We start from the raw sequence: 26,622 nt of genomic DNA, 5'->3' as shown, positions 1-26,622 counted from the left end.
GGTCTAACGGCGTCAGATTGGTGCGCCGGCGCCAGATACCTATGGAAGGGGGTACCACGGGTCTAACGGCGTCAGATTGGTGCGCCGGCGCCTGATTGCTATAACATCGGGTGCGAAGGATGACCGGTGGACCCGGTCATTGGTGCGCAATAACTTAGTGTGCATGACGCAAAAGATAAATGGTTGGAGCCTTTTCATAGCCGTGACCACTGGGCGCTTTGACCTTTGCCTTTATGACTCCTCCGCGTGCCTATTTCCCTCTTTGTTCGCCTCAAGTTTTTAGCATGCCCTTCTCAGAAAGTGGAAACACGCATGCAAACGGATGCTTAAATAGTAGCAAGATGTTTATGTGATCTGACGTGGAACGTTATCTTTATCAGTAGGATGATGTCTTTCACGTCATTTTATGTTAAAATATCATTCTGTGATAATTATTGGGGGAAATCAGGAGGAATACCCATACTTCGAGTAATGTTTTCAAATACTATCTACATTATTTTGGCATCGAAGGAGTGTTTGTAGCTGATGGTCGAATATTCTCCAAATGTAGAATTGACGCGTTCAGAAGGAAAACTCCGAAAAACTTTAGAAGGAGATCTTTAATCCGTAACTTATAATATAACCAAGAGAAGGAAAGCGTTGTTAAAAAACGCAAATCTAATTTTACAGAAAACACCTCTACTATTAACTTTCATTGATCAGTCAAGGGGAGCGAAGCTAAAACCACCGAAAGTCTGAAGTCCGGCTTTAGCCGGGCATTCAGACTGGTATCATTATAATATAGGCACAATTTGAGAGTATTATTCGAAGTATGGGTTTTACCCCAACAATTATCACAGAATGATGTTTTAACACAAAATAACGTGAACAACATCATCGTACTAATAAAGATAACGTCCCACGTCAGATCACGTAAACTGTTGGCTACTATTTAAGCGGCCGGTTTCAATCGTGTTTCCACTTTCTGAAGATAGCATGTTACTAACCTAAGACAAATGTGCAAGGAAAAAAAGACGCGAAGGAGTCATAGTGGTGAGAAGCAATATGCACACGAAGTTGCTACACGACACTACTGCATTATGGCGCGGCAATTCCACGCCGGTGGGTCCGTCGCACCCCATTTTACAGCTTGCTGGCGCCGGCGCACCAATCCGACGCCGTGGAACCCGTCGCGCACAGTTTTATAGCTTTGAGTCGTCGGCGCAACAACCCGACGCCGTGCAACCCGTCTCACTTCATTTTATCGCACAGTCCCAGGGTGGTGCGCCGACGCCATAAAGTTATAAAATGAGGTTCGAAGGGTCCCACGGCGTCGAACCAAGAGGTGATTGAGACGTTGCCACTGTTTCATAGCCGTGACCACTGCACTTGCTGCGTTGCACCTCTATGACTCCTCCGCGCGTTTATTTCCTCCCACGTTTGCCCCAGGCTGGTAACATGTCTTCTTCAGAAAGTAGGAACACGAATACAGACGGCTGTTTAAAGGCATCACCCTACGAATCTGAGATGCTGCAGATTTCAGGTGGAGTATTCGTATACGGGATGGGAGACTATGGAGAAGGGGGTGATTCCGTCCATTTCTTCCTAATTGCCGTAAAAAACGGCCCGGACTATGCGGTGCCGCACAAGGCTGGCGCGCTACAGTCGAACTCCCTGTAGAAAATAGTGCGCCAGTACGCCTGAAGCCGTATCTTCCCGGCCGTTTTTTACGGCAATTAGGAAGAAATGAACGGAATCACCCCCCTTTCCATAGTCTCCCATCCCGTATACGAACATTCCACCTGAAATCTGTACCACCTCAGATTCGTGGGGTGATGCCTTTAAATAGTGGCGAATGGTCTGATGTGAAACGGTAGCTTTATTAGTACGACGATGTCGTCCACGTCATTTCATGTTAAAACATCATTCTGCGATAAGTGTTGGTGGAAAACAGAAAGAAAACCCATACTTCGAGTAATGCTTTCAAATTGTGTCTACATCATATTGGTATCGAAGGAGTGTTTGGAGCTGAAGTTTGAATTTTTTCCAAATGTACAAATGATTTAGAAAGAAAACTCAGAAATCCTGCGCCTAATTTTATTTAAAAAAAACCATTATTGGAAAATATTAATCTAATTTCACAGAAAATGCCACTACCATTAATTTTCATTGATCAGTGAAGGCGAGCGAAGCGAACGCCCCAGGAAATCTGAAGTCCGGCTTCAGCCGGACGTTCAGACTGGTAATAAGAATAATCCCATTATTATATGTTACGATCATGATGTACAACAATACGGGAATTTGAATTTTTCCCCAGATTCCAGGTTCCAGCAAATTTAAACTATCACACCGCAACAAGCATTGACGCGAGATTCTGTTATCACAATAACACGCATTCAAAGAATTAATGATGCTTCTGACATAACTATGACTTCAGAGTACTGCACTGATCGCATACGCTAACACGATAAATGAGATATACTCAATTCCTCTCATAGAACATTGCACCAAGAAGAACACGGAGGTAAATAAAGGTAGTGTAACTATTTCTTTCACTGTAGCCCATGGAAATAGATCCAACCACCCAATAAAAATTAAGGTAATAAAGTGTTCGATAGATTATTGATCGTGAAAAACACCACGTCCACTAGAAAAGGAGAAATTCTGTTCAATTCTCAACCTTAATCTCTTTTTGAAAAAAAAAGTATTTCCAAAAAAGGCTAATTATGCTGTTATCCGTTTTGCATGGTGTAAGTGTGTTTCTGAAGTTCTAAATACAATAGAGATAGAAGTAACTACAAAGTAACAATAAACTTAGATCAGCAGTACAAGTAAAAAACAAGGATGAAGTGCTCCGCAGTGCAGACTTTTGGGGATTTCTAAACCTAAATTACAATATTACTACTTACAAATTAAAAGCAAAGAAATGGGGAAACACCAACTCATTCGCTTTTAATAACGAGTCGTGCAAGTATAGTGAAAGCGTATGAGGTGTTTACATTTCCAAGGCACAGTCGATGTGCAAAGACCTCTTCTACCCCTGAAGAAGTTCAGTGGCAATTCGTTGACTAATTAAGGATGAGAGCCCTGGTTGTTCTGCGGCACTTTCAAAACATTGAAAATGCAGAACGTGCAGACACAAACGTAGAAGTTAATTTAAGTCGAAGTACATTTTTTTAAGTCAGAAACTTTAAAAAGGGATTCTATATTGGCATGGCAAACCAGTTAAAAATTGTTCAGATGTAAGAGAGATCAAGGGGAAAATCAGATATCGCTAGAGGTATTAAAGGATCTGACCTTGGCTAGTTTTTCAAATATGTCTGTGTATGTACGATGAATTGTATGTTTCTGCGTTGGAACGACTGACTACATGATGACAGAAGTAAACGAGCCATCAAGGCTTACAGAATAGACATTCCGAGATCGACACTTTCAAATATCTAGTTCTGTTGATCATCTGAAGGCATGTTCCACGCAAGATTACTCGCAAGCTCTATAAACGCCGCATTTCTGAGGGGGTGATCAGCCTCCGGTGCACTCTGTGATTGCAGAATGCTCGGCCTGAATTTAAAGATATGTGGAACAGGGATCTGTAGGATGTCGTCTCGGTGTCAGAGAAATGAGTATGTTACGATGGACGATCAATACCTCCCGCCCTGACGAAATCCACAACGACGACTCGGCAAAGACGATTATGTATTGTTCCCATTGCCCAAAGGTGTGTGAAATTTGCCTCGGATGCTACCTTGAAGGGGACAACAGAAATAAAGCTGGTTCACACTGATGTGAAGCTAGATAAGGTTCACCCTGAGTACGCACGCAATTGACGAGTTCCTTCGGTAAAGACGAGTTCCTTCCGAAACCGCCCTAATGCCAACCAAGCCTTTTATCCCTTCCGGATCGATAAATTGATACCAGATTTGATAAGATAAAACACAGACTCAATAGGTAGACCACGCAAATCATTGCGTATGCCAGACATGCATCCGTGAACCTCAAATGATCCTAAATTGAAGTGAACGTGTTGGCGCATCCCAAGCGAATTGATAAACGCCAAGCACTTTACTTATGATACGTTAACGTTACGCTAGGTGGATGGAACTTAAGCAATGGCGTGCTCCTCCCTATCCTCCTCCAACATATGCAAGGCGTGCTCCAAAACCGCGCCCTCTACTGTGAATCGGTCGAAGACGCTCCCCTCCGAGTCGCTAAGGACATCGGCTACGTCCCTCTCAGCGATACCAGGACCTTACTCATGTTCACCGGCGTGGGCGTGACTTCCCGTGAACAGCTGCGTTCAATACGAACCTCAGGATGTTCAAATGCGTCAGTGATACCATCGTCTCACCGAACTGGGTAACCGCTACCTTGGTACTGGCCGTGATCAGGACAGGACTTCTGCCCGCCGGCCATCGTGTAACAACGATAGCGCCGGGAGCTGCCTGGACAGCAGTGATACTGATGTTGCAATTCAGCGCAACAGCACTGCACTGCTCCGCCGAAAATTGTTACAGTCCTGCATTGTGATGACGCTCTGTTGTTCTCTCGGAAGTGAGACTTGGGGACTTGAGTGAACCAATCAAGAGCAGTTGCACTACAGAAGCAAGACATAATGGCGACGGCCGCTGATATTCGCTTCAGGTTTTCGGATGTCTTCATCCTCGAGACAAGTTTGTAGGTAGGTTTCGCCGCGGATAATGCTTTAGTCACCCGGATCTCTATGTCGATATGCAATTGTCGGTTGAGTGCCGTATGTCCATAGTGCCAAAATAGATGCGCAGTGGAAATATCTGGAGGCTGAATACTGACGCGGTAACCCAATGCGTGTGGTGGTCATCGTCTACAATGCTGACCGCTAACAGCAGACACGTTAAAGATCTTACCCGTCTGACGTTGGCTTACTCCGGGAAGAGGCAATAGTTCTGGAAAGTGCGCACCGTATCTGCTAACCACTGTTCATCATCCCGAGTGTGGCGTAACACACTCAAGAGCACGATGGCCCCATCTGGGTGTATCGAACGAAAGTGGGCAATATACCAGAACTGCTTGCGACAACTGCCCACTCGGGAAAAACGCATCACTAAGGAAGCGTTTTACCAAAGGAAGTGGTCATCGTAAAAGTACTCAGGGCAAAATTAAAGATTTTAGACGTAATGGTTGTCGCGTCCAGCACTCCCTCGAATTGACTTAATTGACTTGATCGGCAGGCGTGTGTTACGGCTCAAAGCGGCTACCCGCATTTTTGCAAGGGTGTGTCGTCTTTAAACATATCCGAGAACAACCTGTTCGATTTTCAGCTAGAGTTCGCAAAGAATCTACCCATCCATCGCTATTCCATAAGCAACGGAACTTTACGTCTCGACTGATCTGCCTGTCAACGCCAAGTGTCCTCAGAGCTTCCTTCAACACCTCCGTCAGGAACTTTCCTTTATGACCAAGGGGATCCGGAAGCACCCTCGAGACAACCTGAAAAAGGCAATCACACGGTTTAATCACAACGTACCCAAAGATGCTAAAACGCTTTTCCGTGACTACTTCAGAATGCCGGGCAAGATGCTGATGTTTTCCACTTGTCATCCGCCGTATCCACTTCCGAGTAAAACTCTTTGTTGTGGCGCATCATCAGTCAAGAGTAGCATAACAGTCGTCTAAACAGCTTTCTCTCTATGCAGTCAAGCTTCTCCTTCACCATCGACAGCGCTGCCCATACATACATCCGATCCGCACATCATGATAGGGCGGATTGCGGATAGATTAGACACGCAGTTTGTCTTCGTCGGCGGGGGTCGAGGGTCAACAGCAAGCACTTGGTCAGTGAGTTGATTGCCAAATTATCTTTAGTCCGTCATTGCTGAATATCTCTCGCGCAGCTGCCATAGTTTTTTTTTGGCAGCACAAATCACAGAATCCAGTTTGATATGCTGTCAGTCCATCTTGATTCCACTTGAGGGTCTCGAAGAGATCTGCTTGCACTTACAAGGGCAGAATCGCAATCCGTAGGCTGCAGCTAATTTCCATACAACGTTAACAACATACCAGTAGTGCGGGCAACACACTCAGAATACGTGGATATTGTCTCCGCTCTGTCACCGATCCAAAGGCAAACTTCTCCATCGGTGTTTTTCTTCTTTGCAACGTCCTGAATGCATTTAGGGAATGAGATAACGTCATCCACTCTCTTCCTAGCCCATAATCCAATGTTAGTCGACATTCGTTTGCGAAACTTCTTCCTACATTCCTCATTTTTCAAACGTGCCAAGTCCCACGACTCCTTTTCTCAAACCAAACCATAAAGCTGAATGAATGTATCTCTATACGACAGCGATGAATACAGAAACAATACCAGAGATAGCGTGCTTCTGCGAAGCATGTTTCGCACCTCATTATACGATGTGGGCCGAAGATGGGCGATGTGATGGGCGGAGCATAAGGCAAAGGCAGCGCAATGCTCTGCTGATGCTGTTAACTGCTGCGCAGCGCAATTAAAGATCGCCGTTGCCAGTCGTTTTCCCTAAGGATATGTTTTAGGGTAGACTGCAGCTACTTAACGATACGTACTCGTCTAGGAAAATGCCTCCCCTTGGTTTAAATTAGTTTTAACTTTTTTTCCTCTTTTAGAATGCGTCTAACATTATATTATAGTTCGTCGGGGTTGAAATTCTAATCTATTTCTTCGTGTAATTGTGCATGATTAGCGTTTTTGTGATCGTAGACATAGTGAAATCCTAAAATCCGTCTCAGAAGTACTCCAACTATGCACACCTACAAAAAAGTGCTGCTGAACTCATTGAGAGTTTAGTTCTTCGAGGAGATACTCTCACCACAAGAAACTAATAAATCACCGAGGAAGGTCTTGTTTAGTATTATGACGATGAAGAATGTTAATCGTGCTCATTTACCAAAAAAGTTTGACTGAAATTAAAGGCATCACCCCACGAATCTGAGATGGTGCAGATTTCAGGTGGAATATTCGTATGCGGGATGGGAGACTACGGAGAAGGGGGTGATTCCGTCCATTTCTTCCTAATTGCCGTAAAAAACGGTCCGGACTATGCGGTGCCGCACAAGGCTGGCGCGCTACAGTCGAACTCCCTGTAGAAAATAGTGCGCCAGTACGCCTGAAGCCGTATCTTCCCGGCCGTTTTTTACGGCAATTAGGAAGAAGTGGACGGAATTACCCCTCTCTCCATAGTCTTCCATCCCGTATACCAATACTCCACCTGAAATCTACACCACCTCAGATTCGTGGGGTGATGCCTTTAGATCTTCACGAACTAACATTTTAGAGGCGCACTAAGAAACAAACAAATGACAAATTCTGTGGAAAACTTTGCTAAGAATAAGTAATTCTGCTTACAAATTGTCATGCGAAGAAAGAAAGAATAACTATGGAAAACGAGAAGAAAATATTCCAAAGAGCTTACTGCGATGTGCGGAGAGGAGTCACTGCACACTTTCACCGAGGTCGTGATGCGTAATCCCAGTACAACTCGGTACAACTCGTTTTGCTATAACATCAAAACGACATGAACCACGGTGCCGCTGCGTAAGCGACTGCGCACGAAGCGGGGAGGTGGAGCGTAGCGGTTAGGGTTCAAGAAGGACCTTTACTAGCACCATACGTCGCTGCAGTTCGCGATGATCCCTCGACTCCAACCACCATCACCACCGCGGCGTTTCAAGCGCAGCCGCTAACGCAACTACACCGTGTTTCATGTCGTTTTGACCCGAATATACGTCGAATTTACAGTCGGGTCCAAGAAGTCAGTTGCCGCGAACACATCACAGTCACTTCATTCGTTCTAAGGGCACCAAAATCGCGCGTAACAGTCAAATGTGAATAGCGAGGAAGCCGTCTCTCAGGCCATTGGAAGCATTTCATGATATGACTTAGCTATTCATTCACAGTGAACTTGTTTGGAGAGTTTGGTAAAGGTAAAGCAATAGTAGTTCTTATTCTATCATCCTTTCTTCTCTTAGTGACTTTGGCCTACCAATCATGGATCTTCTAAGACTAAAGCTAAAGTTTTAGAGCCCCGACTGACGTAGCTATTCATTTCCAGTGATGAACTGTCGATTATTTCCAGTGATGAACTGTTGATTGCTGAACTATCAACTGGACTGATATCTGTTAAATGGGAAAGCCATTTGACAGTTCGGAATGATTTTTGTACTCTAAGTGCAGTTCGTTTAAAACAGTCTTGAGTGCTCTTCCCCAACTATATACATATATAAAGGTATTGTTGTCAAATCCCGTAACCCTAAAAACCTTGAAAGGACATGGGGTCTTTGGCAACGAAAACCCGATTCATAACGCTGAACTGCCGGTTGCTGTCGGGTGAACTCCAGTAAGCGCTCTGTCCAGACTGCTACGATATCTGCATGTGAGGAACAGATATAATATTGTTTTTGGTCTGTAGTGAGGTGCTGTCGTTCAGCACCCTGTAAGAGCGCATTCTCTCATAGATCAAATGCCTAGGGGACATGAAATCTCTGGCGACAACCATCTCTATCGTAACGCTGAACTGTAACTACGTAACTGCCTTTTTCCTGATGTATGGCAGGGAGCTGGTGTTTAACCTGTTGATCCAATACAACGTGTAACGACATACCACCAGAGACGGCGAATACATAGAAAAGTGTTTACATAGAAAACTTCATTCCCACTCTCCACGATACTTGGAGTGAGGAAACCTTTTACAAAGACTGCCGGAACCGTATGTTCGAGCAGCAATATGACACACACTTGAAATCGCTGGGTGTGAGGGTAGGCTACCGTATCTTGCTGCACCACCGTATGCACCATCCTGCATTTTCATAGAATTTGTAGGATCGTTGGCTGTGACAGTTCCGGTTCATACCAGTTGATCACTCACACCATTACCAGAGTTTCCTCCCACTATCCAAGAAGTGTGCTCTTGTACCAGGTTAAAACTGCTTCGATTTGTCAGGCCCGGTATTCTTTTCCTTGTGGTTGTCGGTCGAAGAGACTCGCAGGTTGGGGATGTTGAGCAGAATGTTTGCTTCCTAATTGCCGTAAAAAAGGGCCGTTTTTTACGGCAATTAGGAAGAAATGGACGGAATCACCCCTCTCTCCATAGTCTCCCATCCCGTATACGAATACTCCACCTGAAATCCGTACCACCTCAGATTCGTGGAGCGATGCCTTTAATTTCAGTCAACCTTTTTTTGGTGAATGAGCACGATTAACATTCTTCATCGTCATAATACTAAACAAGACCTTCCTCGGTGATTTATTAGTTTCTTGTGGTGAGAGTATCTCCTCGAAGAACTAAACTCTCAATGAGTTCAGCAGCACTTTTTTGTAGGTGTGCATAGTTGGAGTACTTCTGAGACGGATTTTAGGATTTCACTATGTCTACGATCACAAAAACGCTAATCATGCACAATTACACGAAGAAATAGATTAGAATTTCAACCCCGACGAACTATAATATAATGTTAGACGCATTCTAAAAGAGGAAAAAAAGTTAAAACTAATTTAAACCAAGGGGAGGCATTTTCCTAGACGAGTACGTATCGTTAAGTAGCTGCAGTCTACCCTAAAACATATCCTTAGGGAAAACGACTGGCAACGGCGATCTTTAATTGCGCTGCGCAGCAGTTAACAGCATCAGCAGAGCATTGCGCTGCCTTTGCCTTATGCTCCGCCCATCACATCGCCCATCTTCGGCCCACATCGTATAATGAGGTGCGAAACATGCTTCGCAGAAGCACGCTATCTCTGGTATTGTTTCTGTATTCATCGCTGTCGTATAGAGATACATTCATTCAGCTTTATGGTTTGGTTTGAGAAAAGGAGTCGTGGGACTTGGCACGTTTGAAAAATGAGGAATGTAGGAAGAAGTTTCGCAAACGAATGTCGACTAACATTGGATTATGGGCTAGGAAGAGAGTGGATGACGTTATCTCATTCCCTAAATGCATTCAGGACGTTGCAAAGAAGAAAAACACCGATGGAGAAGTTTGCCTTTGGATCGGTGACAGAGCGGAGACAATATCCACGTATTCTGAGTGTGTTGCCCGCACTACTGGTATGTTGTTAACGTTGTATAGAAATTAGCTGCAGCCTACGGATTGCGACTCTGCCCTTGTAAGTGCAAGCAGATCTCTTCGGAACTCTCAACTGGAATCAAGATGGACTGACTATATCTTCTATATCTTTTTTCAATCACGCATCTACGTCTTTCAACTACCAAGTTCTTGTTTTTACACTTTTTACTTTTATTTTGGAACATTTTCGGCCTCGTTTATGTTTCCTCACGTTGTTTTGTTCTTGTACGAATTTTCTACGTTTTTGCTTCATTTCTAGTATTTTCAGTTTCTATGTTTTTTTTCCACTTTTTACGTTGCTGCGTTGTTGCCTTTTTGTTCTTTGAACTTTCCTAGAGGTCAACTCTATCACTATTACATTACAGCATTATTGCAAATACGGCACAAAACCTGATTGATGTGGTGATCACAGCTAGCTTACGGCATTCCTGCTTTGGCCTACCGACAGCACTTATGTCTTTTGCAGGCACTTATTCGACTGTAGATAATCCGCTGCGAGTATAAGGATGGCTATGAGCTATGACACCACACTAGTTCTTTTGCTTGTAGAAACACAAACGATTATTTTGGAAACTGAAAAAGAGCGAGATCACCGAATACTTCAAACACGACTTAGATATGCACAGTATATAAACAAGTTCGTTTCATTGTAACGGTTCTTCCTCGACATTTGTGGTATCTAACAATTTTGTATGTGCAGGTACTGAACATATACAAGATCTCCGATAAGAGACTCTGGAGGGATTGGCGCTGTAGGTTTTCATATGGAGCCTTTTCATCACATCTTTTGAGAGAGCGTTCTCTAAAGCTCAATACAGAATTCCATTTTGCTATGTTTTTGGTCTCATCTGCATTCTGTTGATTTCATCATCCGGTGGTAATAACTGAACTAACCTCAGCTTCGACATATCTTTAGGGCAGCGTATCAAGATACTGGCGTACATGTGCGAATATACCTATATTTTGGATATAAATTATGGGTGTGAACCTGGCCCCGTTCAATTCCTCTAATCGTCCTGAAAAACGGCGTGGGAACAGCGCTTGTTTCTGGTTAAAACGGGTCACCTTTGCACGCTCATACTCGTAGTGTGCACCTTGAACTCTATATTCCCCACACACGTCTATAGTAGAGTCAAAACGACATGAAGCACGTGCGCAATTGCGAGCGCGGCTTCTCTCGAGGCGCTTCTGCGGAACGTAGCGGCTAGGAGCGTGGTGATTGCACATACAAGAGGGAGATCCAACCTAATTATGTTGTTAAAGAATAATTCTGGTCCGTTTCCTTCGAAGTTAAAAAGAGGCATCAAAGCAAAAGGTGCTGGCAGAATTTTATATGATACTTGATAGAGAATTTCCCGCTCTACAAGATAATTTCATTTTGACTTTCTAACCATATTAATTCTTGTTTTTTTTTTCTCAGATTACTAAAATGAAGTGTCAAGTGAACAGAATGCGGCTTTTTCAACACCTGTGTTTTTTTGCATTTAATGAAACTGAAATCGCCAAGGATCCTAGTAGGATTTGTTTTGTGTATGAAAAGTATCGGATGTGTCAGAAAACAACGACAAATAACAACAAAGATAAACTGAAAAAAGAAAAAAAAACATAACGAAAGGCAGTCTAAAGTATCGTAAACCTTAATGAGTAATGCTAAGAAGACGTTGGAATCGACGAGAGGAGCCACAACAGAGAGAATAACATTGATCAATTTGCAGAAGTTTTTTCTGGGAGAATATTGGGAAGAAATTAATTTTTCCTCAACCTACGACAATTGGTCGACCGGTTTGTGCTCACTGTTTGTTTTGCGTTTCAAAAATGAGAATCTTGAAATCAAAGATTTCAAGATTCTCATTTTTGAAATCAAAGATTTCAAGATTCTCATTTTTGAAACGCAAAACAAACAGTGAGCGATATTTTCAAACATTCCTATTTTTCCATACCCAGGACCTTTCTCAGCTTAAGCTACCTCACTATCTCGATCAAACTTTAAAAAAAACAAGTAGTATCAGAAATGCTCCGGTTTATACACTTGACACTCCATTTCAGTGATCTGAAAAAACAGGGGCAAACAACATTGAAAAATCGAAACAAAACTACCTCGTGTGGCGAGAAGTTTTCCATCGAAAGATATATGACATTTTATCAACAGTTTTTATTATTGCGCGTATTTTTAGCTGCGGAACGAAACGGTTACAACTTAGTCCTCAGCCCATTACAACAAGGTTTATCATAAAAGAATAAAGGATAAAGTGTCTGGCGTTAATCAATCCGCATGGGATGCGCCACCACGTTCACTTCAATTCAGAATCGTTTAAGGTTCACGAACGTGCAACTGGCCTATACAATGGCTTGCGTGGGGGCGCCGATGTGTTTAGTCAGTGTTTTTATCCTCCCAAACAATAGACCGTCTGAACGTCCGGCTAAAACCGGACTTCAGACTTTCTGTGGTGTTCCCCTCACTCCTCATCACTCATCAACGGAAATTAATAGTGGCGGCTTTTTCTGCAAAAAAAAACCTTCTTCCTTCTCTTTTTTTGCAAATTTGGGCGAAAGATTTTAAGAGTTCTCTTCCTATTAGCGTTATTTCTACATTTGGAAACTATTCAAACTTCAGTTTCAAACTCTTCTTTGATAGCAACATAATATAGACACAATTTGAAAGCAATACCCAGAGTGTGGGTTATCTTTCTGCTTTCCCGCAACAGTTATCACAGAATGATGTTTTAACATAAAATGACGTGAACGACACAACGTACTGATAATGATAACGTTCCACGTCAGATCATGCAAACTGTTCGCTGCTACTTAAGCACCACTGAAAAACCCGTGCAAACCGGTGCTTAAGTAGCATGTTTCCACTTCTTGAAGTGGGCACGTTACCAAGATGGGGCAGACATCCAAGGAAATAGGCACGCGCAAGAGTCACAGAAATGAAAAGCAACGCGCACAAAGCTACGGCTGTGAGACGGTTGCAACGTCCCATTTACCTATTGCGACATGCAGGCAAAGTCACTGCACGATACTACTGTACTACGACGCACCAATCCGACGCTGCTGGACCCGTCGCACCCAATTCATAGCTTTCTAGCGCCGGGGCACCAATCCGACGCCGATGGAAGCATCGCACGCCACTTTATAGCTATGTGGCACCGGCGCACCAATCCGACGCCAGGTGGACCAGTCGCTTCCCCTTTTTCGAATAACATATATCATGATCTACTATATAATAACGGGCTTATTCTGTCACGTGTGTCTGTGTGTCTGTGTGTGTGTCAGTCACGAAATTCAAAATGAGGGGTGCGACGGGTCCACCGGCGTCGAGTTAATGCCTCGAAGCTAGGAAGCTACAAAATGAGGTGTGAAGGGGTCCACCGGCACCAAATACCTATAGAAAGGGGTACGACGGGTCCATCGGCGCCAGATAGCCTTAGAAGGGGGTGCGACGGGTCCAAGACGTCGGATACCTATAGAAGGGGGTGCGACGGGTCCCATGACGTCGGATACCTATAGAAGGGGGTGCGACGGGTCCATCGGCGCCAGATAGCCTTAGAAGGGGGTGCGACGAGTCCAAGACGTCGGATACCTATAGAAGGGGGTGCGACGGGTCCATCGGCGCCAGATACCTATAGAAGGGGGTGCGACGGGTCCATCGGCGCCAGATACCTATAGAAGGGGGTGCGACGGGTCCATCGGCGCCAGATAGCCTTAGAAGGGGGTGCGACGAGTCGAAGACGTCGGATACCTATAGAAGGGGGTGCGACGGGTCCATCGGCGCCAGATAGCCTTAGAAGGGGGTGCGACGAGTCCAAGACGTCGGATACCTATAGAAGGGGGTGCGACGGGTCCATCGGCGCCAGATACCTATAGAAGGGGGTGCGACGGGTCCATCGGCGCCAGATAGCCTTAGAAGGGGGTGCGACGAGTCGAAGACGTCGGATACCTATAGAAGGGGGTGCGACGGGTCCATCGGCGCCAGATAGCCTTAGAAGGGGGTGCGACGAGTCCAACGACGTCGGATACCTATAGAAGGGGGTGCGACGGGTCCATCGGCGCCAGATACCTATAGAAGGGGGTGCGACGGGTCCATCGGCGCCAGATAGCCTTAGAAGGGGGTGCGACGGGTCCATCGGCGCCAGATAGCCTTAGAAGGGGGTGCGACGAGTCGAAGACGTCGGATACCTATAGAAGGGGGTGCGACGGGTCCATCGGCGCCAGATAGCCTTAGAAGGGGGTGCGACGAGTCCAAGACGTCGGATACCTATAGAAGGGGGTGCGACGGGTCCATCGGCGCCAGATACCTATAGAAGGGGGTGCGACGGGTCCATCGGCGCCAGATAGCCTTAGAAGGGGGTGCGACGGGTCCATCGGCGCCAGATAGCCTTAGAAGGGGGTGCGACGGGTCCAAGACGTCGGATACCTATAGAAGGGGGTGCGACGGGTCCATCGGCGCCAGATACCTATAGAAGGGGGTGCGACGGGTCCCACGACGTCGGATACCTATAGAAGGGGGTGCGACGGGTCCCATGACGTCGGATACCTATAGAAGGGGGTGCGACGGGTCCATCGGCGCCAGATAGCCTTAGAAGGGGGTGCGACGGGTCCAAGACGTCGGATACCTATAGAAGGGGGGGCGACGGGTCCATCGGCGCCAGATACCTATAGAAGGGGGTGCGACGGGTCCACAGCGTCGGATTGCTATAGAAGGGGGTGCGACGGGTCCACAGGCACCAAATACCTATAGAAGGGGGTGCGACGGGTCCATCGGCGCCAGAATACCGCCTGGTTGAACATGATGAACGACCTGACCCCCGAGCTGGGCAGGGAGAGACGAGCGGCTTGAGGAGCGTATAAAAGCATCGAGGATGTAGTGAAGAAGACCAGGAACACCCGACTCCGTGCTCACTTCTTCAACACCACCGTACTTCCTGCTTTGACCTATGCTTTGGAAACCTGGGCATTTCGCAAGCAGGAAGAAAACGCGGTGAGCATCACTGAAGGCGCAATTGAGAGAGTGATGCTAGGAGTATCCCGTTTCACGCAGGTGAGGGACGGGATTCGAAGTTCTCTCCTACGTCAGCGATCGAAGATTAGAGACGCCGCTGCGTTTGCCAAGGAAAGTAAAATAAGGTGGGTCGGACACGACATATATATATATATATATATATATATATATATATATATATATATATATATATATATATATATATATATACGTGATAGACTAGCCCCGTTATTATATAGCATGATCCTCTAAGAATAATGCTTAAGCGCCGACTAAACTTCACTCCCAGAAATAGAAGCGTGGTAGAGTGCCTCCCATCCTAACTACACTTTAGGTCGCAAATTATTCAATTGTTGATTGTTTATCTTGTTTCTGAGAACATCATCAGGGAATTTCGTTGCATATGATGAGTGCCGCCATCATAATTGTTTTGCGCAAGACCTCAACTTTAATTATTTATTGAGTGACCATAATAGATGTGTCTGCTGTCTAACCGGTCATGCTGCAAATGGCTAAACAGATCTGGTTAACCTATTCCAAGTCGCTTTGAGCGCAGCCGCTTACGCAACTATCCGTGCTTCATGACGTTTTGACCCAAATATACACTGGCGCATTGGGGGAAAATGTAGTTGGGGGGAGGCACTCAGATGCACCCTTGTTTCTCTAACTATAAACACGCTCTAACTATTTTCTCTTAGTAACTTTAGCTTACATGTCACAGATCCTCTAAGACTAATGCCTAGGTCTTAGTGCCCCGAATGATTTATTTACTTCGAGAAATAAAGGCGCCAATGAGTGTCCTAAGATATAACTTTGTCTCTAGCAACCTTAACGTTCTGTTGTTTTCGTGAGTAAAGGATATGTTAACAGTTAATGCCAGGTCTAAACAGTCGTTCTGCGTTTTTACAGTCTGCAAACTCACCCATATAGAAGCTTCAGGAAGATGCAGCTGTTTTAATATTAATCTATTTGTTTATGTTTGTTAATCTACCAATCTGAACGTCCAGCTAAAGCCGGACTTCAGACTTTCTGTGGTGCTCGCTTCGCTCCCATTCACTGATCGATGAAAATTATTAGTGGTTTATTATTCTTTGAAATTAGACTTGTGTTGTTCTAACAACGCTTTCTTCCTCTTATCCTTTTCTTTTTTTATTATAAATAAAGACGAAAGGTTTCATAGTTTTCTTTCTAAACGCGTCAGTTCCACACTTGGAGAACATCCAAACTTCAGCTTCAAACACTCCTCCGATACCAATATAACGTAAACACAACTTGAAAGTATTACTCGAATTATGGATTTTCCTCTTGTTTTTCCCTAACAGTTATCGCAGAATGATGTTTCAACATGGAATGACGTTGGTGACATCATCGTACTGATAAAGCTACACATCAGACCATGTAAACTCTTCGCTCCTATTTAAGTTTGCACGCCGTTTGCACGCGTGTTCCTACTTTCTGAGGAAGGCATGCTACCAATCTGATTTAAACGAAGAAGAAAATAGACACGCGAAGGAGTCACAAAGGTGAAAAACAACGCGCCCGGTGGCCACAGCTACGAAACGTCCCATTTACCTCTTGCGACATGGACACGAAGTTATTGCGCACCACTTCGATGCCGCGGGACCTGTCTCACCCGCCTTTTATACCTATCTGGCGCCGGCGCACCAATCCGACGCCAGGTGGACCCGTCGCGCCCCCTTTTTCGAATATATATATATATATATATATATCCACACACACAAACACACACACATGGACTAAGCTCGTTATTATATATCATGATCACGATTCAGGCAAAGTGGAGCTGGAGAAATCTTTACCTGATTCAAAGCTAACAGAAAAGGGCGAACATGACCAACTTGTTGCAAGACTTAGAGAATCTGCTTCAAAAGTTACAGAATGGAGTGATTTTGGTTGTGATCAGACAGCTAACATCCGGAACAAAGAGGTAAAGAAAAAGGCTTTCCAAACTTTTTTGCTATATGTGAAGTTTTCTGGTGACCCTTGCTGAGATGTCTGCTATGTACCGACTGTATATGCTAGTTTCAATGTCGGGGGATCTAGCAGAAGTGATTTCACGCGCTAAGGAATGGACCAAAGAGAACTTGGCTGTAAGTTTTACATTGTTTAAGGCGAAATGGGATGTGTAATCATTGAGTTCAGGAAGGCGTTCTGAAAATAACAATAAAGAATGCTTAGAATAATTATTTTCTTTAATAGAGCCGGACACAAGGTTCTTATAATCGTTTATTCGTGGCTAACGTTTCGGCAATATCGCCTTCTTCAGAGCCTGAAAGGGGTGAAATCGAAGCTAAACTTGAAGAATCTGTTGCCATCGTGGAGTTTCCCCCTAATAACCTTAAGCAAATACTCCTTCGGAATCGCCTATATAATCGTATTTGCACGACACCGGAGTGCAAAATATGCCCGGATAACAACGAGGGTGATTGCATGAGTTTATGTGTTGTTTATATAATTTCCTGTGTGCAGTGTGGTGACGAATACATAGGAGAAACAGCTAGACTACTATGTATTCGAATCAATGAACACCTGGACGGCAAAACGAAATCATGTGACTCCACTGCATTGGGTGGTCACAGGGTGCGTCGTCATAACGGAGAAGATTTCCAAGTTAAGATCACGATTTTGGCGCACGAACCTAGCATTGCGGCGCGCAAGGCTCTGGAAGCTTTTTGGATCCACTCCAAGAGTCCAAATATGAATCGCAAAGAGGAATGCTTCTCCATTACGCGGGAACACGCGCCTTATTTAAGGCTGATATTTGATTGCGCTAGACCTCACAACAGGTATCTAGCAGTGGCAGGACAGTCAGCTGATCCTAAGGTACGATGTTATCTTCTACTATTAGCTATAGCCAACGTTAACGTAGGACTTCCTTTGTTGGGCGGCTAAGGCGTTGATAGGATTAATCACGTTCGATTTCACCCCTTTCAGGCTCTGAAGAAGGCGATATTGCCGAAACGTTAGCCACGAATAAAGGATTATAAGAACCTCGTTTCCGGCTGTATTAAAAAAAACAATTATTGAAGCATCAAAATGCCGAGGTTTATCGAAAGTCGCAAATGGAGAATGCTTAGAATATTATTATTTCTTGCTACACATTACAACGTTACAAATCACCTACACTCGTGAAGGCATCACTCCACTAATCTGAGGTGGTGCAGATTTTACGAGGAGTATTCGCGTACGGGGTATTAGATTATGGAGAGGGGGTGATTCCGTCCATTTTTCCTTTTGGGCGTTCTGGCGCACTATTTTCCACGAGGAGTTCGACTGGAGCGCGCGAGCCTTGTGCGGCGCCGAATCTTCCGGACCGTTTTTTACGGCAATCAGGAACAAATGGACGGAATCACCCTCCTCTCCATAATGTACTATCCATTATAAGAATACTCCACTTAAAATCTGCAAAATCTCAGATTCGTGGGGTGATGCCTTTAACCTACACCCGGCTGCGGAAGGGTCCGCCTCCTGGACCAATGCTAACGCGCCGCGAAATTCAAAATGGCATGGTGGGTAACTAATTACTGTGCTGTATCATAAGATTAACCTTGGGAAAAAAAGTTGGAAGATGAGTCCATTGCGGTACTTCACGTCCTCTTACCATAATACAAACGAGGAGATTATCACAATAAACCGTTAATCAAGGAAGAATGGATGACCCAATTTCAAACTAAGTAAGGGATGAAACTGGGATTTGAGATTTTTGATCCTTATCATGCACTTAAGAAAGATCACTTCGGGTAACTTCACAGCTAGCATCTTTTACTCTTTCTGTGTCCAGTTTTCTTTTGCCTCATCTCTGTCCTACTTGTCTTGTTTCTCCGTTCTATTTTTATCGTTTCACTGTCTTATTGTTCTGTCTTATTCACTTGTCTTGTTTCTCTCTCTTTTAAAGTTGTATTATTGTCCCCTTTCTTGGTTCTATGTGTACTTTATTTTTTTTTCCCCTCGGAAAGGCTTATAGTTCCAAATTCTTTTTTTTTGCACGTTTTATACCACAAGTTTACCTTGTATCTCGCAACACACGTTTACTTAATGTTTGTTTCATTTTCGTGAGGCTCACTGCTCTTACATCCATCCTTGTTCTTGTTTCGGCTTTTCACTCTTTCTTCTTATCATTACACCCTTTTTTTCGTTCTATCTTTACTTCCCAGCATGTAATTGTGTTGTTTACTTTTGCTCCTAGATAAAGAATGAGTGCTGCATGATAATCGGCACTTAAATCACGATAGTATATGACAAGAACGAAGCTAACGGAATACGATTCGCATAGAAAGAATAATAGAGGTTTTTCAAATGAAGAAGGTTTTCTAGTACATCTTTTTACTTGAAGAAAGTACTTTTTTTACAAAACATCATAGATTATAAAGCTCCTACACTGGTACGAGATAATGAAAAAGTACAAAAGAAATCTCCATGTGCGACTTTCGATAAACCTCGGCATGTTAGTGCTTCAATAATTGTTTTCTTTAGTAGAGCCGTACACGAGGTTGTTATAGTCCTTTATTCGTGGCTAACGTTTCGGCAATGTCGCCTTCTTCAGAGCCTGAAAGGGGTGAAATCGAACGTGACTAATCCGATCAAACGCCTTATCCGCCCAACAAAGAAAGTCCTACGTTAACCGTTGGGTCTCATAGCAATCCGTGAAAGAAAACACCGTACCTTAGCATCAGCTGACTATCCTGCCACTGCTAGATACCTGATGTGAGGTGACTAGCGCAATCAAATATCAGCCTTAAATAAGGCGCGAGTTCCCGCGTAATGGAGAGGCATTCCTCCTTGCGATTCATTTTTGGACTCTTGGAGTGGATCCAAAAAGCCTCCAGAGCCTTGCGCGCCGCAATGCTAGGTTCGCGCGCCAAAATCGTGATCTTAACTTCAAAATCTTCTCCGTTATGACGCCGCACCCTGTGACCACCCAATGCAGTGGAGTCACATGATTTCCTTTTGCCGTCCAGGTGTTCTTTGATTCGAATACATAGTGGTCTAGCTGTTTCTCCTATGTATTCGTCACCACACTGTACACAGCAAATCATATAAACAACACATGAACTCATGCAATCACCCTCGTTGTTATCCGGGCATATTTTACACTCCGGTGTCGTGCAAATACGATCATATAGGCGATTACGAATGAGTATTTGCTTAAGGTTACTAGGGGGAAGCTCCACGATGGTGACAGATTCTTCAAGTTTAGCTTTCCTCAGACACCGCCGAATAGCAGCGCTAACCTCATCGGAAATAAATGGTACACAAAAGGGTACTTTCTCCATACCAGATTTATTTCGGGTTTGTGCTCTTTTTGTGATAGACCGCATAGGTGTGTAGCCGTTACTGACCGCAATTTTCCTAGCAAGTTCGATAGATTCTCGTCTTTCTTCTCTTCCAGTGCAAACGGAGGTGGCCGTGCGAAACATGTTTCGTACTACCGACCTTTTAACTTGTGTGGGATGGGCAGAAAGAAAGTGAACTAAGATATTTTTATTACTGGGTTTTCGGTACCACTTTGTCCTGTGCGTTCTGTTTGAAATATGCACTTGGACGTTAAGGAAGGGTAACCATTCTCCTTTGGGCTTATCCCGAGTGAACTTTATGTACTCCGACTGCTCATTTAAAATCTTGAAACAGTTGTCCATCTCTGCTTGAGACGAACAGACAAGGAAACAGTCGTCGATATATCGGCAATATAGCAAAGGTCGTGTTTCCCAAATCGGTGCCTCAATCTTAGCCATGAAAGCAATGGCGAGCGTTGGCGCCAACCGTTGTCCCATGGCAAGACCCCTGATTTGCGCAAAATAGTTGCCCGACCATCTAAAGACAGTGCATTTGAGACATTCCCTGAGAACAACCATCAACTGCTCCACGGAAAAGCCATACATGTTTATAGAGCTCTGGTGTTCAGTTAAAAGCTCAAAAACTGCCTGCATGGCCGAGTCGTTGGAGACGTTCGTGTACAATGCAGTAACATCGAAAGACTCCATTACGCATGAGTTATCAAATTGCGTGTTCTTTAGGTGGTCCAAAAACATATGGGTGTTCGTAAGGTGGGCTGGTACGAATTTTAACAGCTGCACCAACACTACGTTTAAGAACCAAGCGATCCTATCTGTGGGACCTCCTACGCAGCTTATGATAGGTCTTACCTTGAACGTTGAAGGATCTTCAGAGGCAAGTTCACTATCAGAGTTCAGCTTGTGAGTTTTTATTAGGAGGTACAAGACAGGACACGCAGGTAACTCTGTTTTAAGCCGGGTCGCAGTCGAGGGTGGTAATTGCGTTGATTTGCTGGTACTCATCCATACCCTATTGAGTCTACGGTGTTGCGCTAGAAATTCTTCGACAGTGGAAGAGCGATAGAGGGAGCTGTCTCGGAGGTGACATAATGTGAGCGCTTCGTCTAGATGACGAGGAATGACTACAAATTCCCCACCCTTGTCACTGGTGGATAATCTGATAGTTTTAGACTTAACAAGCTCTCGAACTTCCCTAATGCCTAAGCGCTGTTCATGAGTGATGTTTGGGTGACACTTTCTCCGTCTGTAGCGATCTAAAACGTTGAATAGTTCATCTGCAAAAAGACGGATACTAATATCCACCACTGCGTTAGGTTCCTGTTGTCTAAAGAAAGTACGTGGGAAGGGTATAGGCGGAAGCGCTTTAGACTGCTGCTGGGCAGTCTCAGTGGTTTTTGATTTTGCTTTTTGACGGAGACGATCTTGAAGTTCTTGCAGATTGCATGCGATTTTTCGCAGAACCGCGGTAGAAATAGGTTGAGATGGTGAGAAACTAGGTCCTAATTCCAGCGCTGATTGTATGTTCTTTGATATAGAAATGCCTCCAAGTACGGTAACTCGAGAGGTGGCAGACAAAGATTGCTCGTTAGCAGTAGTTTCGCGATGGCTAAGGTCAAAGCGGAATGTTTTTTGATACTTTTGTGCACTATCACTACGTGACCTACTAAGCAAACTGTCGAACTTTTTCCGTAAAGCGGACTTAGTCTTAGACCGGATAGAATCACATATCGAAATCGACCCACCCACTATTCTCCTCCAAAGGCGTTCATCCAAAAATCGTGAACATGACAATTCTTTCGACAAACATTTCTTGATATTAGCGTATAATTCGTCTTGTTTGGCACGTAGGCATGTTCGAAGAAGACGCGTTTGGATGTCCACCAATTGTCTGCTGTTCTTTGGTACACCGCACAGAACGTGAAGTTGCTTTTGATCTATGAACCTTGGTACCACACGATGAGTCAGACAACGATGTAGGAAGTGGATGGATTGACGAGACACTGTGATCTTCTGTCTCAATGATAGAGCCTCTCGCACAAGTCGATGGTATCTGGCTGGCACGTTGCGAAGAAGTCTCCATGTGCGACTTTCGATAAACCTCGGCATGTTAGTGCTTCAATAATTGTTTTCTTTAGTAGAGCCGTACACGAGGTTGTTATAGTCCTTTATTCGTGGCTAACGTTTCGGCAATGTCGCCTTCTTCAGAGCCTGAAAGGGGTGAAATCGAACGTGACTAATCCGATCAAACGCCTTATCCGCCCAACAAAGAAAGTCCTACGTTAACCGTTGGGTCTCATAGCAATCCGTGAAAGAAAACACCGTACCTTAGCATCAGCTGACTATCCTGCCACTGCTAGATACCTGATGTGAGGTGACTAGCGCAATCAAATATCAGCCTTAAATAAGGCGCGAGTTCCCGCGTAATGGAGAGGCATTCCTCCTTGCGATTCATTTTTGGACTCTTGGAGTGGATCCAAAAAGCCTCCAGAGCCTTGCGCGCCGCAATGCTAGGTTCGCGCGCCAAAATCGTGATCTTAACTTCAAAATCTTCTCCGTTATGACGCCGCACCCTGTGACCACCCAATGCAGTGGAGTCACATGATTTCCTTTTGCCGTCCAGGTGTTCTTTGATTCGAATACATAGTGGTCTAGCTGTTTCTCCTATGTATTCGTCACCACACTGTACACAGCAAATCATATAAACAACACATGAACTCATGCAATCACCCTCGTTGTTATCCGGGCATATTTTACACTCCGGTGTCGTGCAAATACGATCATATAGGCGATTACGAATGAGTATTTGCTTAAGGTTACTAGGGGAAGCTCCACGATGGTGACAGATTCTTCAAGTTTAGCTTTCCTCAGACACCGCCGAATAGCAGCGCTAACCTCATCGGAAATAAATGGTACACAAAAGGGTACTTTCTCCATACCAGATTTATTTCGGGTTTGTGCTCTTTTTGTGATAGACCGCATAGGTGTGTAGCCGTTACTGACCGCAATTTTCCTAGCAAGTTCGATAGATTCTCGTCTTTCTTCTCTTCCAGTGCAAACGGAGGTGGCCGTGCGAAACATGTTTCGTACTACCGACCTTTTAACTTGTGTGGGATGGGCAGAAAGAAAGTGAACTAAGATATTTTTATTACTGGGTTTTCGGTACCACTTTGTCCTGTGCGTTCTGTTTGAAATATGCACTTGGACGTTAAGGAAGGGTAACCATTCTCCTTTGGGCTTATCCCGAGTGAACTTTATGTACTCCGACTGCTCATTTAAAATCTTGAAACAGTTGTCCATCTCTGCTTGAGACGAACAGACAAGGAAACAGTCGTCGATATATCGGCAATATAGCAAAGGTCGTGTTTCCCAAATCGGTGCCTCAATCTTAGCCATGAAAGCAATGGCGAGCGTTGGCGCCAACCGTTGTCCCATGGCAAGACCCCTGATTTGCGCAAAATAGTTGCCCGACCATCTAAAGACAGTGCATTTGAGACATTCCCTGAGAACAACCATCAACTGCTCCACGGAAAAGCCATACATGTTTATAGAGCTCTGGTGTTCAGTTAAAAGCTCAAAAACTGCCTGCATGGCCGAGTCGTTGGAGACGTTCGTGTACAATGCAGTAACATCGAAAGACTCCATTACGCATGAGTTATCAAATTGCGTGTTCTTTAGGTGGTCCAAAAACATATGGGTGTTCGTAAGGTGGGCTGGTACGAATTTTAACAGCTGCACCAACACTACGTTTAAGAACCAAGCGATCCTATCTGTGGGACCTCCTACGCAGCTTATGATAGGTCTTACCTTGAACGTTGAAGGATCTTCAGAGGCAAGTTCACTATCAGAGTTCAGCTTGTGAGTTTTTATTAGGAGGTACAAGACAGGACACGCAGGTAACTCTGTTTTAAGCCGGGTCGCAGTCGAGGGTGGTAATTGCGTTGATTTGCTGGTACTCATCCATACCCTATTGAGTCTACGGTGTTGCGCTAGAAATTCTTCGACAGTGGAAGAGCGATAGAGGGAGCTGTCTCGGAGGTGACATAATGTGAGCGCTTCGTCTAGATGACGAGGAATGACTACAAATTCCCCACCCTTGTCACTGGTGGATAATCTGATAGTTTTAGACTTAACAAGCTCTCGAACTTCCCTAATGCCTAAGCGCTGTTCATGAGTGATGTTTGGGTGACACTTTCTCCGTCTGTAGCGATCTAAAACGTTGAATAGTTCATCTGCAAAAAGACGGATACTAATATCCACCACTGCGTTAGGTTCCTGTTGTCTAAAGAAAGTACGTGGGAAGGGTATAGGCGGAAGCGCTTTAGACTGCTGCTGGGCAGTCTCAGTGGTTTTTGATTTTGCTTTTTGACGGAGACGATCTTGAAGTTCTTGCAGATTGCATGCGATTTTTCGCAGAACCGCGGTAGAAATAGGTTGAGATGGTGAGAAACTAGGTCCTAATTCCAGCGCTGATTGTATGTTCTTTGATATAGAAATGCCTCCAAGTACGGTAACTCGAGAGGTGGCAGACAAAGATTGCTCGTTAGCAGTAGTTTCGCGATGGCTAAGGTCAAAGCGGAATGTTTTTTGATACTTTTGTGCACTATCACTACGTGACCTACTAAGCAAACTGTCGAACTTTTTCCGTAAAGCGGACTTAGTCTTAGACCGGATAGAATCACATATCGAAATCGACCCACCCACTATTCTCCTCCAAAGGCGTTCATCCAAAAATCGTGAACATGACAATTCTTTCGACAAACATTTCTTGATATTAGCGTATAATTCGTCTTGTTTGGCACGTAGGCATGTTCGAAGAAGACGCGTTTGGATGTCCACCAATTGTCTGCTGTTCTTTGGTACACCGCACAGAACGTGAAGTTGCTTTTGATCTATGAACCTTGGTACCACACGATGAGTCAGACAACGATGTAGGAAGTGGATGGATTGACGAGACACTGTGATCTTCTGTCTCAATGATAGAGCCTCTCGCACAAGTCGATGGTATCTGGCTGGCACGTTGCGAAGAAGTCTCCATGTGCGACTTTCGATAAACCTCGGCATGTTAGTGCTTCAATAATTGTTTTCTTTAGTAGAGCCGTACACGAGGTTGTTATAGTCCTTTATTCGTGGCTAACGTTTCGGCAATGTCGCCTTCTTCAGAGCCTGAAAGGGGTGAAATCGAACGTGACTAATCCGATCAAACGCCTTATCCGCCCAACAAAGAAAGTCCTACGTTAACCGTTGGGTCTCATAGCAATCCGTGAAAGAAAACACCGTACCTTAAAATATGCCCGGATAACAACGAGGGTGATTGCATGAGTTCATGTGTTGTTTATATGATTTGCTGTGTACAGTGTGGTGACGAATACATAGGAGAAACAGCTAGACCACTATGTATTCGAATCAAAGAACACCTGGACGGCAAAAGGAAATCATGTGACTCCACTGCATTGGGTGGTCACAGGGTGCGGCGTCATAACGGAGAAGATTTTGAAGTTAAGATCACGATTTTGGCGCGCGAACCTAGCATTGCGGCGCGCAAGGCTCTGGAGGCTTTTTGGATCCACTCCAAGAGTCCAAAAATGAATCGCAAGGAGGAATGCCTCTCCATTACGCGGGAACTCGCGCCTTATTTAAGGCTGATATTTGATTGCGCTAGTCACCTCACATCAGGTATCTAGCAGTGGCAGGATAGTCAGCTGATGCTAAGGTACGGTGTTTTCTTTCACGGATTGCTATGAGACCCAACGGTTAACGTAGGACTTTCTTTGTTGGGCGGATAAGGCGTTTGATCGGATTAGTCACGTTCGATTTCACCCCTTTCAGGCTCTGAAGAAGGCGACATTGCCGAAACGTTAGCCACGAATAAAGGACTATAACAACCTCGTGTACGGCTCTACTAAAGAAAACAATTATTGAAGCACTAACATGCCGAGGTTTATCGAAAGTCGCACATGGAGACTTCTTCGCAACAGTGCCAGCCCCAGATACCCTATCGACTTGTGCGAGAGGCTCTATCATTGAGACAGAAGATCACAGCTGTCTCGTCATTTTATCCATCTCACCTTCCTACATCGTTGTCTTGACTTCATGCGTGTTTGGTACCAAGGTTCATAGATCAAAAGCAACTTCACGTTCTGTGCGGTGTACCAAAGAACAGACAGACAATTGAGTGGACATCCAAAGACGCGTTCTTTCTTCGAATCATGCCTACGTGCCAAACAAGGACGAATTATACGCTAATAATCAAGA

At 44.6% G+C, this 26,622-nt stretch overlaps 3 protein-coding genes across 4 annotated transcripts in view; 1 reads left to right on the top strand and 2 right to left on the bottom strand.

The window, feature by feature from the left end:
* RB195_018548 (uncharacterized protein) overlaps positions 1–18,043 on the top strand; it is a gene marked incomplete at both ends in the record, with an annotated part of 19,328 nt that extends 1,285 nt beyond the window's left edge. The window contains 4 exons of one of the 2 annotated variants that reach the window (XM_064186029.1): positions 2,417–2,513; positions 16,849–17,003; positions 17,546–17,656; positions 18,011–18,043. In XM_064186029.1, coding sequence (XP_064041909.1) covers positions 2,417–2,513; positions 16,849–17,003; positions 17,546–17,656; positions 18,011–18,043 — 396 coding nt within the window. Of the gene's footprint in view, positions 1–2,416; positions 2,514–16,848; positions 17,004–17,545; positions 17,900–18,010 lie in introns of both variants that reach the window. The other variant, XM_064186028.1, reaches the window with a different exon arrangement.
* A 1,724-nt stretch (positions 18,044–19,767) lies between these two features.
* On the bottom strand, positions 19,768–22,476 carry RB195_018547 (uncharacterized protein; the record flags this gene model as incomplete). Its single annotated transcript, XM_064186027.1, has 1 exon — positions 19,768–22,476. One exon carries the CDS (start codon positions 22,474–22,476, stop codon positions 19,768–19,770), a length of 2,709 nt encoding a protein of 902 aa, XP_064041908.1.
* A 609-nt stretch (positions 22,477–23,085) lies between these two features.
* On the bottom strand, positions 23,086–25,431 carry RB195_018546 (uncharacterized protein; the record flags this gene model as incomplete). The annotated part of the gene is made up of 1 exon (XM_064186026.1): positions 23,086–25,431. One exon carries the CDS (start codon positions 25,429–25,431, stop codon positions 23,086–23,088), a length of 2,346 nt encoding a protein of 781 aa, XP_064041907.1.
* Between the last annotated feature and the right edge of the window lie 1,191 nt (positions 25,432–26,622).

This window comes from Necator americanus, chromosome II (assembly GCF_031761385.1).
Source record: "Necator americanus strain Aroian chromosome II, whole genome shotgun sequence".
NCBI classification, from domain to species: domain Eukaryota; kingdom Metazoa; phylum Nematoda; class Chromadorea; order Rhabditida; family Ancylostomatidae; genus Necator; species Necator americanus.
The sequence above is the reverse complement of the archived record's forward strand: the minus strand, read 5'-3'. Positions and strand labels throughout refer to the sequence as shown.